The following is a 17972-nucleotide window of genomic DNA, read 5'->3' as shown; positions in this document are numbered from 1 at the left end:
TTCAGTAATGTAAAGAACTTGGCTGAGAAGGTTGCAAGAATGTAAAACGTTCTTAGTGAAATGACTTATTCCAGTAAGGAACCTTTATTTAAAAGGCAAAATATTATATTGAGCTCCCACTATAAGACATGTTTATGGCATGGGTGACCGTAATCCACCCGTTAACCTTGCACAAAAATCTATAACTTCAACAATTATGTTATTTTTAACAATTCTTGGCCAAAAATGGCACAACTATTTTTTTAGTACCTCAAATAACATTTTTAGGTTCCTTTTAAGGTCTGTCATGCAGAACACTTTAGTAATGTAAAGAACTTAGATGAAAAGGTTGCGAGGATGTAAAAGTTTCTTAGTGAAATTACTTATTCCAGTAAGGAACTATTGAGCTCCCACTAACACACAGGTGTCAAACTCAGTTCCGAAAGGGCCGCAGCTCTGCACAGTTAGTTCCAACCCTAATTAAATACAGTAATTGAGTCCTTCAGGCTTGTTTGAAACCTACTGGTAAGTGTGTTGGAGCAGGGTTGGAACTAAACTGTGCAGGGCTTCGGCCCTCCAGGAATTGAGTTTGACACCCCTGCACTAACACATATGCTTATGGCAGGAGTGACCGAAATCCATCCATTCACCAATCCTGCACATTAATCTCAAACTTTAAATCACGAAATATGTTATTTTTAAGAATTTTCGACCTGAAACATTAAAACTAACCTTTCATTTTACATCTCCCACAACATTTATTCATTCGTTTTCTTTTCGGTTTAGTTCCTTTATTAATCTGGGGTCGCCACAGCGGAGTGAACCGCAAACTTATCCAGCATGCAATAGGTTTTAGGCAGCGGATGCCCTTGCAGCTGCAACCCAGAAACATCTCCCACATTATCTGTAAATCTTTCGACGTCTTTTTTTGTAAATTCTTCGACGTTCCCGCCCAACCACGACTATGATGACGCTTTTGCGCATGCGCTTAACATCCAATGGCAGACGCATGCGCGTGACTGCTGGTCGACGCCATTTTGTTTCAAGTGAGAAACGCTGTTCATCACGCTCTGTGCACAAAAATCTGGTGAGTGTGTGCGGATAGAAGGAGATTTGTGATAATTCTTTCACCGTTGCAGTCTCACTGGCTGAAAACATGTCAGACACTTCGACGGGAGATGTGGGGTCTGTAGAGCCTGGCGTTCGTAAAATATCCGAGCTGAGAGTCATCGATTTGAAGGCCGAGCTGAAGCGCCGAAACCTCGACATCAGCGGCAATAAAAGCCTGCTTTCAGAGAGACTTAAAAAGGTAACAGAACCACGGAATCATATGTTATCCTAATAATCTCGCACCTTTATATACTTCAGAGTGAATGAGATTTGAGTTAACGTTGTGGGGTCAGTGTTTACTGCAGTAGCGTTACATGTGTTGCCATTTCCCTGTTTTTTATATCTCCTCTTTACTAATACAATAGTTTGTTTTGTTAACGTATTGTATATGTTAACGTACACTCTTTTTTGCTAATCACAGCTGTTTACATTAGTCGTTTTAGAAACCCCACCTAGCTTTGCAGAATATTTTGATTTCAAGATGTCTTACGTAATGTACATTGAATGAAGTGTGGGGTTTCATTGCACAACAATAAAGGGGTTGTTATGCAGAAACTATAGATAAGTATCAATAATGCTTGTGTTTGACTACATCACACTTTCGTTTTCAGGCAATTGAAGAAGAGGGGGGAAATCCAGATGAGATTGTTGTACATCTTGACATAACTCCTAAGAAAACACCACGTCGAACTCCAAAAGGTAAAATTGATCCGTACTGTTTTATTAAGATCAGAAAACGGAAGGATAAAAGGGATAACGTTACAGCAATACCTCTTTTATCAGTACTTTAATTTTTTGTGTTTGCAGATATATTGTATTCACATTTTAGTTTGTGGTTTTAAAACTGTTTGCTAGAAAAAAAATATAAGAATGTTTAGTTTGTCTAATGAGTAATATATTTACAGACGTCCTTAGTCACACATCTCCATTTTGTAATCTGTTTATTCCATGTCTGTTTCTTTTCTGTTTGTGCATGATGTGTACAAGTGCATTTTAGTACCAGTGCATAAGCATGGTATTGTGCTCTTTGCTGAACAGGCTAAGCCTCTGTCTTTGCATAATGTTACAACAAGCGCATTTGAAGAGTTTAGATGCAAAAACCTCTTAAAGCCATTTGATATTTTCTTCTAAAATGAGCATTTTTCTCTGACTCCTTTGTGTAGGCTCAGTTATTTTACTTTTATAGTGACATATACGTCATTTACATTGCCTTTAAAGTGAAACAACTGAACATAAACATAGGAGGCTGACAAAAATGGTCATTTCAGATGACAGGTAGAGTTTTTTTTGCATTCGAACTCTTCATTTAGACTTAAAGTCCATTCTGCATTGACCAATTCTCTCATTAAAAAAAAAAAAAACTAGACTAAATTTTGATGAGTAATCATGGGCTGGTATAAAATTTTGCCTGTATGATAACCTTGGATAAAAAATACAGTTTTATAGTATTGTGATTACTGCTCTAAATATATTCTTTTAAAATGTCCGGGTTAAAAACAAAACTTTTTTTGCGCTTTGAACACAATATATTTCATTTTGCAAAACTTTTAAAATATTTTATCCCAGTAAACATGTCAGGCTAAATGAATCATTGCCTTCTGCTGCCTTAAAAACAACGACACCATTTGAAACATTTTCTGCTGGAGATACTGTTGTTCTAAAAAAATTAACAAAACATTATAAAAACCTAAATTGTACAAACAGTGTAACAGAGAGAAATTTTGGCGGCTTTAAGACCTTGACTTTTCCAAAACATAGTACACCTTGAAAACGCTTATCGACCCATGCCTACTAAGGAGCATGTTGTAATTTCACAGAATGGGTCCAAAGTTTACTTCATTCAGGAAAGTTAAGTTCAAGTTCTTTTTCTCTCTGATGGGGAAGTGTTATATCCAATAGGAGCATAAGTGCATGTTTACTAAGGGCAAAAAACTAAATTATGTGGTTTGAAATAATTTTTATTTGTTTCTTTCTATAGGAAAGAGACAAGATGACCATGATGGACCTGAAGACTCCACACTTGAGGAGGACTCTGTTGATGGCCAGGTGTTTTTTTTTTTTTTTTTTGTTATTAATTTGATGCTGGATTTACATAATGACTTTTTATATATATATATATATATATATATATATATATATATATATATATATATATATATATATATATATATATATATATTATTTGTTCGCATTAGGGATGTAATTGATCACGATTGATCTGTAATTCGTACAGATCACAACCCATGGTTCTGGAACACGTGGCCTGCAGATTAATACATTTTATTTACTGGTAGATTATTCTTAAATTTGTAACGATCACAGAAAGATCACTTTTCGCGTCTTTCAAATCACATGTATGAAAGCATTTAGGCTTTCCTGTAAAATATAATGATGATGGAAGAAGTTGTGGTAGGTTATTTGGGATGTGGTGTTTTTTGTCACTACTTGTTTAGCCTGTATCAGTGCATTCAGTGTAAGCTGCAAAATTAATCAAAAGATCGGGATCTTAACATGATGTTTTATGAGTGATTAATAAATCATTGAAAATGTGACTAAAATAAATATGGGTTGTACAAATTATAATTAAATGATTTCAACATTTAGTGTTATCAGCAACTGTAGTAGTAATAGTGAATTTTTTTACTTTACTGAATATTTTAGTTTTTTTTTTTTAATAATCTCATTATTTTATTTTTATAAAATTACAGGTTGTAAGTTTTGTTTGATAAAACCAAAAGTGTCTTGCAGTACTGTTTTTGTAATAATTGAAAAGCAAATTACATTTGTCATTTCCCCTTTTGGGCTGATCCGAAAAATGGTCCGATCCGTGACTAAAAAACCATGATGTGATCCAGACCGTGAGATTTGTGATCCATTACACCACTAGTTTGCATAATTTTAATCAATACTAACAGCATTCATCATCTGCTTCAGGAGGACCCAGATGCTGTGCCAGAGAACCTTCATGAGATGGATATCATGGACATGAATGTTCTGGATGAAGCCGATATGGGTAATGGAGGTGACCCTGATGAAGATGAATATGATGAGGAGGTTTTAGACACGTATTCGAATGAAGAGAACACAGGCGGCTTGAAGGAGGATGCCTCAAATAACTGCGACACGGAGGATGGTGTAGATATTGTCATGAGCAAACCTGAAGTGGAGGAGGTGAGGTGTTACAATTAGCTAATAAATATACTGCTTTTCTGTTCTTATTGCTTTGCTTTTTGTCTTACGTTTTACCTTAATTTCAGGCAGTGGAGAAAGATGATGCAGACATGGATGAGAACCAGGAAATGGCTTGTCAGGTAATAAAGGAAGTTTAAAAAATTCAAACAAAGATTTGTTTTATTTCACTTCTAATTAATTTCTTCACTTCACACAGGAGGATGTTGGTGAGCATGGAAACAAGGAAGCAAAAAGTGAAGAAGGTACTGTATAGGGTTTTGAAATGATCTTAAAGTCAAGGTGAAACCTTAAGGATCTATAGCCTAAATGTATCAGGTTACTCAGGAACAAGAGACTGGAAATCCAGAGTTGGTTACTGGCTTTCTGCATTGCTGACAATAGATATGTGGCCATTTATATCACTTTTAAATTGCGTAACAGGCACCCACATGCCTCTTCAAAGAGCTCATATATGCAAAGAGCCAGTAATGTTTCAGTCAGTACATAGGTTGGTTAAAATAGTTGTTGCAGTTGCAATTTGGTGTTTCCAGGTTGCTTAAAGAAGGCATCGAAAAGAAGACTTGAAGAATTGGATCATGCAGAAGCAAAATCACTGTGTAGGACACAAAGTTTGTTAATTGGAGATTTCACTAATGGACCATTTGCTTGTTTCAAAAGAAACACATTTCCTGTAACAACAGCACAAGCTGCTACTTCTAAATCATGGACACTTCAAGTACTGAAATCTGCGATGGACACTCTGATGTGGTGCAGATCTTGTGGCTTTCCCTAGTCAACAGAGCACCCTTCTTTGGGGTGCAGGTGAAGTGAAAAAGAAATGGCTTGTTGTCTGGAAGCTTGTTGTTTGTTTTTTCGCTTTGGTTTTTCCAGTCTCTTTATAGGGTAGCTTGCCTTATCTTGTGTATGAGAAAGCAGAGGGCCACGTCCTAGTCCAGTTCCACGATAACCATTGCAATGTCTCAGAAGTGATTTAAACTCTGTGCCATTCTATTCCTGTTAAATCCGTAGAAAGTGAGAAAGTAGCCGGGTCTTGTATATCAGAGCCGCTTAAGGATGACTCCACTGAAGAGCTGACTGAAGAAGAGAAATCTTCAGTCTGGGATTCACACCAAGAGGCAGACAATGGGCACGACCTTGCCAACACCGACGAGGCTGCCAATTTGGATCCGGAGTCATCAACCTGCAAACTGGACATTGTTGCATCAAAGGAAAGTGAAGTTGAATTGACAAACAAAGACCAAGAAAACATTCAGGACAGTTTGGTGGATGCCGAGAACACTTCTGCTCAGGCCGATAATGCTAGCGAAACAGGTTTGCGCGATATCGAAAGCGCAGTTGATTCGGAAATGGCATCTAAAGGAGAAGCGGTCGAGGAATGCAAGAGCACTGATCCTGCGGAGTCCTCAGAAGTGAAAGAGTCCTCTGTACAGGGTGATGATCAGAAAAAGAGGTTTGTTATTTTCTGTCTACTAGAACAATGGCTTTCTCTGTTTCATTGGCTCCTTTGTTAACAAGTATGGGTGCTCTTGGGAGGTGTAATCGACTGCGCATTTCGTCTACCATTTTTTTTTGCCATTTTGTTTTTCTACCTACAAACAATAATGTACCAGAATTTTGGTTTGCCATCTTAGTTGAAGGTATGTTTAATGTAATTGGCTTAATGTGATGTAGTATCAAATCTTTGTTCATTGCCAGAACTTGTATGTCTTCACTAGGTGGGTATTCGTTTATCAACACTGGTGATACGGTTCAAACTGCCCATTCGATTTCTCATAAACCTGCTTTCTTTTTCTATAGTGAAGAGGAGGATGCCTCAACCAAGCCGGAGTCGAAAGATGACAAAGGTATGTGTGCAATAAACTACTGACCATAAAGTAAGTGCGAGGAGTTTAGACTTTTGTATGTTAACTTTTTGTGTCCTATCAGGTGGCGCCTCTAGTGGGAGGAACCTCTGGGTCAGCGGACTCTCGTCAACCACCAGAGCGACTGATCTGAAGAATCTTTTCAGCAAGTATGGCAAGGTAAGTGTGATGTAGAAACCTGGTCATTTTTTTAGGTTTGATGGTGTCCTCATACTTGTGTTACTACTTGCAGGTTGTTGGTGCAAAAGTAGTAACAAATGCCCGAAGCCCAGGCGCTCGCTGCTATGGGTTTGTTACAATGTGCTCTATTGAGGAGGCCACAAAGTGCATTAGCCATCTGCACAGAACCGAACTCCATGGAAGGATGATTTCAGTTGAAAGGGTACATAATTTTTTTTTTTTTATGAAGGGCAGTTATTTTTAAACTGTCTGACTGCAAAAAGCACCAATGCAGAACTGAATCTGATGGTTTTTTTTTTTTTTTTTTTTTAAGAGGAATTGATTGGTGTGTCTCTGTTTATAGGCCAAGAATGAGCCTGCTGGAAAGAAGCCTGCTGACAAAAATGATGCCAAAAAGTCTGTCAGTGATAGAAGACTCTCCTCTGACTCGAAGACTGACAAGTAAGTAATAGATCAATGTTATTTCGAAGACATCTGTCAAGGCCAAGATGCTGTAATGCTCTAATAATGTTTATTATTGCAGATCTGAGAACAAGGATGAAAAGACTGAAGGTGATGGAAAAGGTAATGAGTGTGGCTAGCATTCACATTTGGCAATACTTAAGTTATGTTAAGGCGTTTATATCTGGTTGTTTTAATGAAGGTGGAGAGAGGACTGTTGTGATGGACAAATCGAAAGGAGAACCAGTCATCAGCTTGAAAACAAAAAGCAAAGAACGGGTATGTTTTGCTACTTATTGTTTTGGCACTGACTGCCTAGCTAGTATTTTTGAAATGACCGCTTTTATTTTATATTTCAGAGCTCTAAGAGTCGTGACCGTAATTCGTTGAGTAAAGAAAGAAAGGACATTTTGTCATTTGATCAAATCAAAGAGCAAAGAGAGCGGGAGCGTCAAAGGCAAAGGGAACGAGAGATTAGAGAAGTTGAGAGACGCAGAAACTCTGGGTAACTACAATCACCTTGTCTTGAGTTTGCTTTCCCATCTTCTTCTGATTTCTCAACTTGTTGAATTAAATTTCAGTGAGCGAGACCGTGACAGAGACAGACGTTCTGAGCGTGAGCGCATTCGACTTTTCCGAGAGAAGGAGGAGAGGCTGATGAGGAAGCGCAAGATGCTGGAGGTCGAGAAGCAGCGTCTGGATGCTGACCGCATGGAGCGGGAATTCCTAGAGCGGGAGCGTCTCCGAGTAGAGTATGAGCGGCGGCGCGAACAGGAGCGCATTCATCGTGAGAGGGAGGAGCTGAGGCGGCAACAGGAGCAGCTACGCTTTGAACAGGACAGACGTCCAGTCAAGAGGCCTTATGACATGGATGGAAGGTAAGAATACTGTAGGCTCTGCGGCGTAGTTGATGTGTGATGAGGCTTTCCAAACTTGCCATTCTCTGCGTTGAAAGTTAATAAGATGGGAAAAGGAAGTTATAGACGTCTTTAAAAGTGAAATGCATATTGGAAACTTTCTCACGCTATTTATGGGTACATTAAATTAAAGAAGAAACCTGGTATTCTTATTTGTAAAAAAAAAAATCATTATAGCAGTCAATTATTTTAGTGCAAAATAAACTACAGAAGACTGCATGACACTCATGACCACTTGATTATGTAGTTGATTGTGCATATTCTCTTTTGTGGGGTGATGATGCGGTTTTACTGTAGGAAACTTTACAGTTTGTTCCTCTTGGAAATTCTGGTGACTAGGATTGTCTAGTGCAGGGGTCACAAATCTCGTTCCTGGAGGTCCCGTACCCTGCAGCCTGCAGGGTTTAGCTTCATCTTGCCTCAACACACCTGCCTGGGTGTTTAAAAATATACCTAGTAAGACCTTGATTAGCTTGTTTAGGTTTGTTTGATTAGGGTTGGAGCTAAAATCTGCAGGACACCGGCCCTCCAGGAACAAGTTTGGTGATCCCTGGTCTAGTGTTAATTGATCACTTTTTCTATCTACTTTTTTGACTATACAGAAAAGACGACTGGCCATTGAAGAGGATGAACATGGATGATCGCTATGGACGATCTGATTTTGGACGCCAAGACCGGTATCAAGATTTTGACCACAGAGACCGCAACCGCTATCAGGATGACATGATGATGGATAGGTAATGCAAAGCTATGTCTATCCCAACCATCTGGAAATTCGTTTATAGATCTTGCTGTTTTACTGTAATGATTTACATCTGTTTGCAAACAGAAGAGACAACCGAGGTGGCATGCCTGGAGACAGAGACAACCAGGTATGACAAGTCCGTCAAAGATAATTGTTTGATCTGGTTCTTTAGATATTGAACTGCACACCAACATTTAAATTTTTATTCCGCAGCACTTTTCAGATCGGGACAGACATGGTCGTGACAACTGGGGTGGTGGCAGCTATGACAAACGTGGAATAAATCCTGCAAGGCCAGGGCCAGGCGGGTAAGACATTTAGACTTATCTGGTCAGGTGTTTCTTTATTAATTAAACGTTTGCGACTATAATTTTTTTTCTTTTCTGTCTGAAGTCGTGGGGACAGAGATTGGGAGCCTGGACGCAAAATGGATGGGGACAGAAACTGGCAAGGTTTGTCCTATTAAATATCTTCAGATGATCACATCCAATGTCATTGTCCATTCTAACTTTTTATGTTTCTTTTTTAGGAGGAGAGCGAGGTGTCCCGGGACAGGGTCACATGGCTCGAGGAGGAATGGCGGGGTACTATGTCTATTTTTTTGTAATGTAGTGACTAGGGTTAGGCGATATCGACCAATTTGGCATTGAACGATGTCTAATGTGAACCACCTTTTTCCGCGGGACTCTGGCATGAGTAGGCAGAGTGATCTGTGTCGTTATAATGGCATCAACAAACTTGGTTGGTTAAAAAAAGGTGCACTCGTTCTTGAAAAATCCAATAAAATATAATTATTAAAAAAGGTGCACAACCAACAGTATCTGAGGTTTTCCCTAAAATTACTAAATACAAGCAAGAAAGCAAAAGATTAAAGCAGTGTACTGACGTTGTGATGCGTTACGTGATAGATTCAAAAGACAGAAGAGTCGTTAAATAGAGACAAGATTAATTAAAGATGAATTGGATCACGATGCTGGCTTAGCATTGTGATGTCCATCGGCAATGATCGATGGCATCGTCTTGGCCCAACCCTAGTAGTGACTTAAATTTGATATGGGAAAGATTTTTGATTATTTAAGCTTGAAACTAACATTTGTGTGCTCCACAGCCGAGGTGGATACATGCAGGCAGGGGCATCCCAGTCGATTTCTGGACCCATAAACCGACCCAATCAGATGATGCAGGGTAGTGGAATGCAAGGTGGTGGTGGTGCTGGTGCCGGTGGAGGAGCCTTTGGTCGACGATATTGAGAAACTCCATCGTTTATGTACCTGTTGTGTGGAAAGAATCTTTGCAGCTTGTACATTGCTAGTCGAGCTTTGTATTTTTTTAAGTCCACTTTTCGTTTCAAGGTGTAAAGAACGGGAGATTGTTTAAATTATGTAAAGTGTGATTTTTATTTCGATATGCTTTTTGTTCCTGCATTCCACATTTAGATTTTAGTCTTACTGTTTGTACATTTGGTGAATGCTCAGGAATGTTTTGCTAAAATGCAAGCCGTCTTTGAAACCATAATTAATTTGGCGTTCAATTGTCCCTGATCATTCAATAAAATTGTTTTCTTTAAAAAATGGTGCGCTCAAGTTTAATGCTTTGTGTATTAGCAGTTTACTTTCACTAGGTGGCGCCGATAGTCAAGTTTAGTCACCTTAATTTTTGTAAGGATTTCATGTACTGCAGAAGTTCGTCAAAGCAGCTTTAGGAGACTCTGTGCTACATTGGCGGAATTGAATTCTGGTAGAGTTGTGACAAAACAAGGGTGCTGTTATTGCTATTCATATTAATGATTTTGTGAGGCATGCTATACCAAGCACAATATACGGCATCGCTTTTAGACCATTTCAATGTGGTTGTCCATCTACATTTCCTGCCTATCAAACCATTTGATAATTGTAGCAAGAGGCAACGTTTCAATGTTAAATGTTTCAATGTTAAAACCGCTTGCGTAACATTTATCAATTTGTGGCTATTTTCTGAATTCCTGGAAGATATAGTGTAAAACAGGGAATGCGTTGAGTCCATTGTTTTGAGTCCCCAAAATGGTCTGTAGCATGTCCACTAGCCAATTGCTCAATCTTGCTTTTTTTTTTTCTTGACAAACTATTATAAATAGATTAACTTTTTACATTATTTTAAATGTCAAGTGATGATCAGAATGTCAGATCTTGTGCAAGCCTAATTGCTTGTGTATTAGATCACTAATACATCTAATAATAACAATGAAATTCCCGTGGTGCACAAAATTCTCATGGTCATGAGTGGGAACGTTTCCTGAACGTTTATTTTAGTGTACATCCTCAACCTTTGTAGTTCCTCATATTGCAGATGTTCCTCAGGATTTGGGGGTTGACATTGTCCAAACTTCTGTTTTCAAGTTATTCATTATCACACACACAAAAACTGATCTTGGAGAGAAGATTGTGGATTGTTAGCTGGAAATTAGCCATGAGATGTTGTTAAACAACTGCAGTGCTACTTTTGGTAGAGGTTCATCACAATAAAGGTAATCTAAAATGACTAATTAGCAATGAAGATTTCAAAACTAGAGAACCTTTTGACTCCAGTGAAAGTTAGAGGAACACCTTTTTTTTATGTAAATAGCCTCATTTTATAGCAAATACAGTAAATGGCTTCTTTTTACAAAGTTAAACATTTGAGTTTTACCATTTTTAAATGTATTTAGCTGATCTGTGAGTCTGGTTGGAGCACTTTAGCTTAGCATAAATATCTTGGATTAGACAGTATCTCACTCGGATGTGTTAAGATATTTCCTATTTGAATTATTGTAGTTACATTGTGTATTAAGACTGTAAAGATGTAAAGTTGCTATTTTCTAGCCTAATATGTCTATGAAATCTGCCAGCAGGACAAAAGATTATGTAGTGACTGAACATTGTCCACAGGTAACTAGTAGTGCTGTGTAATATTGTGCCATGCTATGGCAGCAAAGTTCCTTGAATTTTATGCTTGAATGGAGCATAGTTCTTAGTCACTCTTGATCCCTTGATTTTGACCAAAGGCGTAAATCTGCTTCATATGTCCACTCCAGCACCTAAATGCCCCTGTGTCTTTTTAGGGCACGGTTCAAACTCATTAAACACCCAATCAAAGTAGTTGAGTCCTTCAGGCTTGTTTTAAACCTTCAGGTAAGAGTATTGAACCAAGTTTGGAACTAAACTGTGCGGTGCTGTGGCCCTCCAGGAACTGAGTTTGACACCCCTGGTAAGAATTTAAACCCGTTCAGATGTTTCGCCAGTCATGGACACTTGCTTAATGTAATCTGAGTGAATGAGATGGAGAGAAGTTATCAAGTGAAGGGCATAAAAAAAATGGACTGGAATGCAGCCTTTGTGACTTGTAAGATGAGCCTATTTCTAAAAAAGGGGAGTGTTCCTTTAACAGATGACAATCTGAGAGGTGGGGGTCTGGGGTATGATGTTTCAGCTCAACAGTGTCCTAAAGTAACCTCTGCCTAAAGAAATGTCTTCTGGGGAGGCATCTTAAATGATGTCACTTACTTAGATCAGGTCGTGCACTGATGGCCAATCACATTCAGTCTTGGGACCCTGGGGGTGGAGTCTTGATTCCTAGAAAAGCCTGAAGGCCATACAAATTTCATTATATATCACATTGTTGAAATGTGCCAAGAGATTCTTTTATTTAGATTTATGCTCTCTATAATCCTACCTGAACCATTGTCCAAGAACTGCTGGTTGTCTTCAGTCTTGATGATATTATCCATTGTTTCGAGACTAAAGAAGCTGTTTGAACTGGCAAATGTTCTCCTTTGTAAATATGTCAACATCTGGACCAAGCTCTTTGGAGCAGAACCTGAGAAGAGCTGGAAATTCAATTACTACCCTGCACATACCCATGAGAATTTCTACTCTCTCCTACAGGGAACTATACAATGGGTTTTCTGGATCTTTCCCAGGAGGAAATTCCTTTTTAAAGCCATGAAAGAACAATAAAATGGGGGGACCCTTGTGCTCAGAACATGTCATTGTGTTTCCTATGTTTTCCTGAGCAAAACTCATTTAAGATTCGCATTGTATTTTCAGAAGTGAGTGGAAATTGTGGTCCTCCTTTAAAACACATCAACAAGTCTGTATATGTCTAAGACGTCAAGTTTAGGAATGTGAAACCAGACGCATTTCTCTCTGAATAGGTTTGAAGCACCAAGTAAGCTAGGAAGACATGTTAGCCACACTTTTGAATGCTGCCAGGATTTGTTTGCTGATTTATATTTTATCTAGAGGTCATTTTACAGGTAAGATACCTCTTGTCTTGCAGGTGGCGGGAATGTCTAGGTCAATGAAAGTATATTTCGATTTCAGACTTTTTAAAATTCTCTTTCATTGGGGTTGTTCACCCTTGATAAACTTGTCTAAACTTGTCCAAAGACGTTCTTTCCTACTCAGATATGAGAAATCTTAAGTGTTTAAATGGTAATAAGGGGTCTTACTAAGGTAAACAACACTGATTTTGGTACTTTGATCTGTAACTTGATCTACTCCTTTTGTGCTACAGTTTGTGGAGGAAAGATATGCTATTACATTCATAAGGAAACGATTTTCATTTCACAGATAAACGTGACACGCAGCCTGATTCAAATCTAGAAACCAGATTACTTTATATTTTGCAATAGGCTCATAGCTGTTCCAGCAAATTCACTTTGTTGACCATGACTGCACTTTAAATGTTGATGTCAGAGCTAATGTTTAGCTGCAGGTCCACAAAAGTGACACAAACCCATTTTATTAAGCACCTTCTTTGTTTGGTTGGTTTTAAAAAGTGAACAGAAAACACTCTGCTATACTTGCTCCACCTCCAGGTTCTTTTGATTGGATCTTGGTTTTGGAATTGAAGCTGCTTCACTTTTGTGTTGTCCAATAGTGAAGCCTGGCAGTGCTTATAAAATAAATACTTCTTTTATTTTTCTTGAAGATCGTTTCCATCATTTTGGGAAGTTCACATCAAAATGATGGATGTTAATCCAATAATTTTTCATTTAAAAATTTGCTTTTAGTTAGTAATAGTGTCATAAAAAAGGGTACAGACATGGATTCCTTGCTGGGAAAAAAAAAAGAAAAAAAAAAAGCTGGTTTTAGCTGGTTGAGCAGCCTGGTTTTAGAGGAGTTTTGGCTATTTCCAGGCTGGTCAGGCTGGGAGATTACAAGTTAAAACCAACTTGACCACCCTAGCCAGCCAATCTAGATGTAGCCTTTATGATGAAGCTGAGCAATGCAATGTCAGACACATGTACTTAAATGGAGCGAATGACATTTAGGTAGGGTGAGCCCATTAAAAAGGATTGGATGCAGCTCAGATTGCACTGCACAGGTCTGCATCCAGACCCCTCTCGAGCCTAGCCAAAACCAGCTATGTCCAGTTTAAACCAGGCTGGTCAAGCTGGTTTTAAAGCTGGTTTTGGTTTTAACTGGTAATTTTCCTGCCTGACCAGCTAATATGTCAGATCAATGTTAAATATATGTCTGTGTGTGTGTGTGTGTGTGTGTGTGTGTGTGTGTGTGTGTGTGTGTGTGTGTGTGTGTGTGTGTGAAATAAAGGTTGTTGTATTAGCTTGTATTTAAATAAAATAATTGACAGTTAATACGAACATTTTCCCAAAAAAATAAACAATTTCAACATTGTTTACAAGATTGTTTGTGATTAAGTAATTGTTATATATTTTTGAGAAACTTTTAATTTGACATGGAGTCTTCAAAACGTGTGAGACGATAAAGTGGTGACTTTCTATGTCGCTATTTTATTAATGAACTGTATTTAACCCAGTATATTTTGTTCCAAATATTTCAGAGGCTTCACAAGCCATTAGCAAGTACATAAAACATTACGAAGGACTTTCCTACGACCGAGAGCTCGTAAAACAACATCAACATCGCATCAGACGCGACGCAAATCCAAACAAGCAAGATCTCCATCTGGACTTCAGCGCCTTTCAGAGGTAATTTGCAGACGTCCAGGCATCTGCGTTATTTCACCAATCAAATGAATGTGCACTTGTGAACTGTTATTAAGCCCAGGATTCTTGCAGGGAATTCCACCTGCGTCTCACGCCAGATGTAAATAATGGCTTCACAGAAGATTTCAAAGTCCAGTCAGAAAATGAATCTCAGATGGTGGACCTCTCGCACATATATTCTGGAGTACTTGAAGGTAAAGACATTAGTTTTTTCTCCTGCTAAAAACGAAAGAAAGATGCAAAAAAAATAGTAATAAAATAAATAAATAAATAAAAATCACAAGTTGGTTTTAGCTGGTTGACTAGTCTAGTTTTAGAGGGTTTTGGCCATTACCAGTCTGGTTTCAGCCATTTCCAGCCTGGTCTTAGCTGGCCAGACTGGAAAATGACCAGCTAAAATCAGCTGGCTCGCATAACAAGGCTGGGAGGCCAGCCAAAACCAGCTATGTCCAGCTTAAACCAGGCTGGTTAAGGTGGTTTTAGCTGATCATTTCCCAGCCTGACCAGCTAAGACCAGGCTTCAAATGGACAAAATCCCTCTAAAACCAGGCTGGCCAACATAATCTTTTTTTTTTTTTTTTTAGCAGGGTCGCACTACAAATACAATTAAAAAAATTACAAATCCCTACGTTTGAAAATAAAACCAGTCAATTCTTTTGTTAACTTTTGTGTTTTGGGACATATAGGTTTTATTGGTTTTACCAAACCACAAATAGAAGGCAGAATTGACCAGTAGACCTAAGTGACCATACAGTTTTTATCAAAACAAATATAATTTCCATCATAAAATTAAAGCTATAGTTCACTCAAAAATGTACGTTTCTTCATAATTTATTTTTTGTCATATGGTTTTTGTGAAACCAAAATTCATAGTGTTTTTTTTTTTTTTTTTTTTTTTGCTAGCATGCATTGTTATTTTGGTGAACAATTAACCAATTGTACAAGTTAATCCACTGGAAATAAAATCTTTGTTTTGTTAATCTTCAATCAAAGTCTGGCCATTTGCTTCTGCATTTGTAGTTGCGGTCCTTCAATGATGATGCCAGTTTAATGGCTTCAGCCACAATATTCTTAGCCACGCCCTTCTTTCCATTAATTCGCAATAAGCAAATGATCGCAAAAAGGAAACCCCGCCTCCTGCTCAATATTCTGTTTCAGTTGGAAATACATCAACATACTGGAATAAAATCAGCAACTTCCACTTCACGCAAACTTTGAACACAAAAGACTTGGACTTCCATAGCAGGAAAAACAACTATGGAAATTTTTGGGTGAACTATCCCTTTAAAACCATTACCCATTCTATGATGGTTTCTATAGTTTTAGTCAGTCATTCAATTTGTTATCTAAAATGAAAATGTTTTGTGTTTCTCTCAAAGATGACAGTAAATCGTCATGTCAAGGTTCGGTTCTTGAAGGTCAGTTTGAGGGCTCCATCACAACATCCAATGGGACGTTTTATGTCGAGCCCATTGAACGATACAAAACCACTCATTCTGACCACCATTCCATTATTTATCATGAGGATGATGTGGGTAAGTGATATGAAGTTCATTTCTTTGTTAGAAAAATTGTTAGGAGTAAATCGTCGTTTTTTTGTGTGTTCACTGCAATAACTTTGGATATCTTTTACTATGTATGTGTGCAGATTTGTGTGTGAAGTCTGCGTATGATTTTTATTTTTACAAACAAATCGGTTCTTCAAAACCTTGATCCCATTTTTTTTTTTTTTAATATTGAAATTGCCAATCTATATGAATATCATATTATGCTGTTTCTACGAGAAAAATCTGTGCACTGCAAAAAATGCTGGGTTCCACACAAATACTTCATGTTGTCCCAACACAAATAAATTAGGTTGACATTTGTTTTTACGAAGTTATTTAAGTAGATTGAACATAAAGCAATTAAGTTGTCCCAAAAATAAACTTTAGAATCGTGTTGTTTTAACTAATTTTAAATAAGTAGTTTGAACAAGAAGCACAACCCAACAAGCATTTTTTGCTTCTAAAAGTTGTCTAATAGAACAGAATAAGTGAAGTTTGTTTCTAAACTAATTTTGAGAGGCACCATTATCTCTTAAGAACAATCACTATCTGTTTATTAGCTACTACAGCAGGGAAGTTCTCGAGATCTACCCGAGCTCAAACTGCCCTCTCGCCTTGCAAATGGGAGGGAGCCCCGGGCTCGAGCATCTTATGAGCTCAGGGCTCTCTCCAGCATGCCAAACACGCTTAAAAATCAATCATCAGCTAAGTGTGAACTTTTGAAACTGAAATGAATGACTCCACATATAAAATCTGTCTAATCTGTCTATTTGACATGTTTTGGGCTATTCTTAGACGCCTATTAGATTTTCACTGATGGCCCAAGTTTAGCCTTGTTTTAGCCAAGCTTTCTACGTTTAGATGTCTTTGAAACGTCTACTAAAGGTTCAAGAAACCCTCAAGTACTTTTTTTTTTTTTTGAGATTTTAAGAGATTTGTATGTGTTAAGCATCAGCTAAGACAACGTTAGCCCCTGTCAGCTTTAATTGTGGGGAAAACTGGATAATTTTGAGCTTTATTCAGCTTATTTCATCTTTGGATTTAAAATAATTTTTGGGGCCGGATCAAAATCGGTGACGTATCGCAAATCTGCTAGTGGAGTGATGACGTGTCGGTTTCTCATTATTATTCATAGCAGAGTTTTCTTACCCTATGAGAAGAGCCTGCTTCTTAATTACTGCATGTGCTTTACTAAAGCAAAGCAGACCTGCCAAGCTGTGAGACTCAAGTGTCCCAAGACTTTTTTGTTGGGAGAGAGAGCTGTAGGAGAATTGGAGAATGGCGGACTCTGGCTGCGTCCGAAACCGCCTACTACTCAGTAGGTACTGCATTTGAATTTAAACGTACTACTTGGTCGTTAGAAAAGTACGTTCTATACAGTATGAATGTGAAACGTATGAATGGAATTCGGATGTACTACATCCGCCATTTTGTCATGGTCACGTGACCTACCTGCGTCAGTTGCGTCGGTTACTTCCATTCATGAATTCGCTCGCAGGGCATCATGGGATAGCGCAGCATGCATGGGATGCGCACTCCGGAATCTCGCCGGAAGTAGTAAGTCATCCGGGTACTTCTCGCATACTGATTTTCGAATTCTATGAATTTGGACATACTACTCGGCTCGCATACTGATTTTGGCGTACTATATAGTATGGAAGTATGCGGTTTCGGACGCAGCCTCTGTCTTTTATCTGTTGAGTTCGTTACCATTCAGACACATCGCCTATCCGTGCTGCTGTGTTCGCCCATGTTTAAAATCCTCCAGATTACTGGTAGGGCTAAAAAAATAGACAGGGCAAGAGAGATGCTGCACTGCTATCCACTGTGTCTGCATTCAGACCTGGGGATTAATGAGGAGAGAAGTCCTCATTTATAGTGTTTATATGATTATCTTTATAATGATATCAATTGTGGTTTATCTGTATTTGAATTACGAATGACAAATGTAGCTGGACTCTGGAGATTAAATTACTATTTATTGCTTTGCATTTTAACTTTGTAAACTATAAA

The 17972-nt window shown here is 38.2% G+C and overlaps 2 protein-coding genes and 1 long non-coding RNA gene across 6 annotated transcripts in view; 2 read left to right on the top strand and 1 right to left on the bottom strand.

Annotated features, from left to right (window-relative positions):
• The first annotated feature begins 933 nt into the window (after positions 1 to 933).
• safb (scaffold attachment factor B) lies at positions 934 to 9997 on the top strand. Of its 2 annotated transcripts, XM_073936291.1 has the most exons (22): positions 934 to 1025; positions 1119 to 1288; positions 1701 to 1788; positions 3068 to 3135; positions 4024 to 4260; positions 4347 to 4400; positions 4478 to 4523; positions 5290 to 5731; positions 6079 to 6125; positions 6208 to 6302; positions 6376 to 6525; positions 6667 to 6764; positions 6847 to 6887; positions 6967 to 7043; positions 7124 to 7269; positions 7346 to 7642; positions 8284 to 8418; positions 8511 to 8553; positions 8640 to 8734; positions 8820 to 8878; positions 8956 to 9010; positions 9535 to 9997. In XM_073936291.1, exons 1-22 carry the CDS (start codon positions 944 to 946, stop codon positions 9674 to 9676), a joined length of 2667 nt encoding a protein of 888 aa, XP_073792392.1. In that variant the 5' UTR covers positions 934 to 943; the 3' UTR covers positions 9677 to 9997.
• LOC141380096 (uncharacterized) lies at positions 9696 to 12491 on the bottom strand. Its single transcript, XR_012397519.1, has 2 exons — positions 12114 to 12491; positions 9696 to 12023 (listed from the first exon to the last, which is right to left on the bottom strand). It is a non-coding gene; the product is annotated as an uncharacterized lncRNA (long non-coding RNA).
• An 81-nt stretch (positions 12492 to 12572) lies between these two features.
• Positions 12573 to 17972, top strand: part of si:ch1073-396h14.1 — a 47112-nt gene continuing 41712 nt past the window's right edge. For 2 of the 3 annotated variants that reach the window (XM_005161720.6, XM_684373.11), the window contains exons 1-4: positions 12573 to 12696; positions 14247 to 14394; positions 14485 to 14606; positions 15792 to 15947. In XM_005161720.6, coding sequence (XP_005161777.1) covers positions 12624 to 12696; positions 14247 to 14394; positions 14485 to 14606; positions 15792 to 15947 — 499 coding nt within the window. In that variant the 5' untranslated portion in view covers positions 12573 to 12623. Of the gene's footprint in view, positions 12697 to 13949; positions 14158 to 14246; positions 14395 to 14484; positions 14607 to 15791; positions 15948 to 17972 lie in introns of those variants that run through there. The other variant, XM_073936777.1, reaches the window with a different exon arrangement.

The sequence above is a fragment of the Danio rerio genome, chromosome 22, assembly GCF_049306965.1.
Source record: "Danio rerio strain Tuebingen ecotype United States chromosome 22, GRCz12tu, whole genome shotgun sequence".
NCBI classification, from domain to species: Eukaryota; Metazoa; Chordata; class Actinopteri; order Cypriniformes; family Danionidae; genus Danio; species Danio rerio.
This window is presented reverse-complemented; position numbering and strand designations above follow the sequence as displayed.

Excerpts from the sequence above, each read along its gene's own strand:
- safb (XM_073936291.1), top strand. The coding sequence starts at position 944 with ATGATGACGCTTTTGCGCATGCGCTTAACATCCAATGGCAGACGCATG. Across the intron at positions 1,026-1,118 it reads TCGACGCCATTTTGTTTCAA|TCTCACTGGCTGAAAACATG; the intron begins GTGAGAAACGCT and ends TCACCGTTGCAG. Across the intron at positions 5,732-6,078 it reads GGTGATGATCAGAAAAAGAG|TGAAGAGGAGGATGCCTCAA; the intron begins GTTTGTTATTTT and ends CTTTTTCTATAG.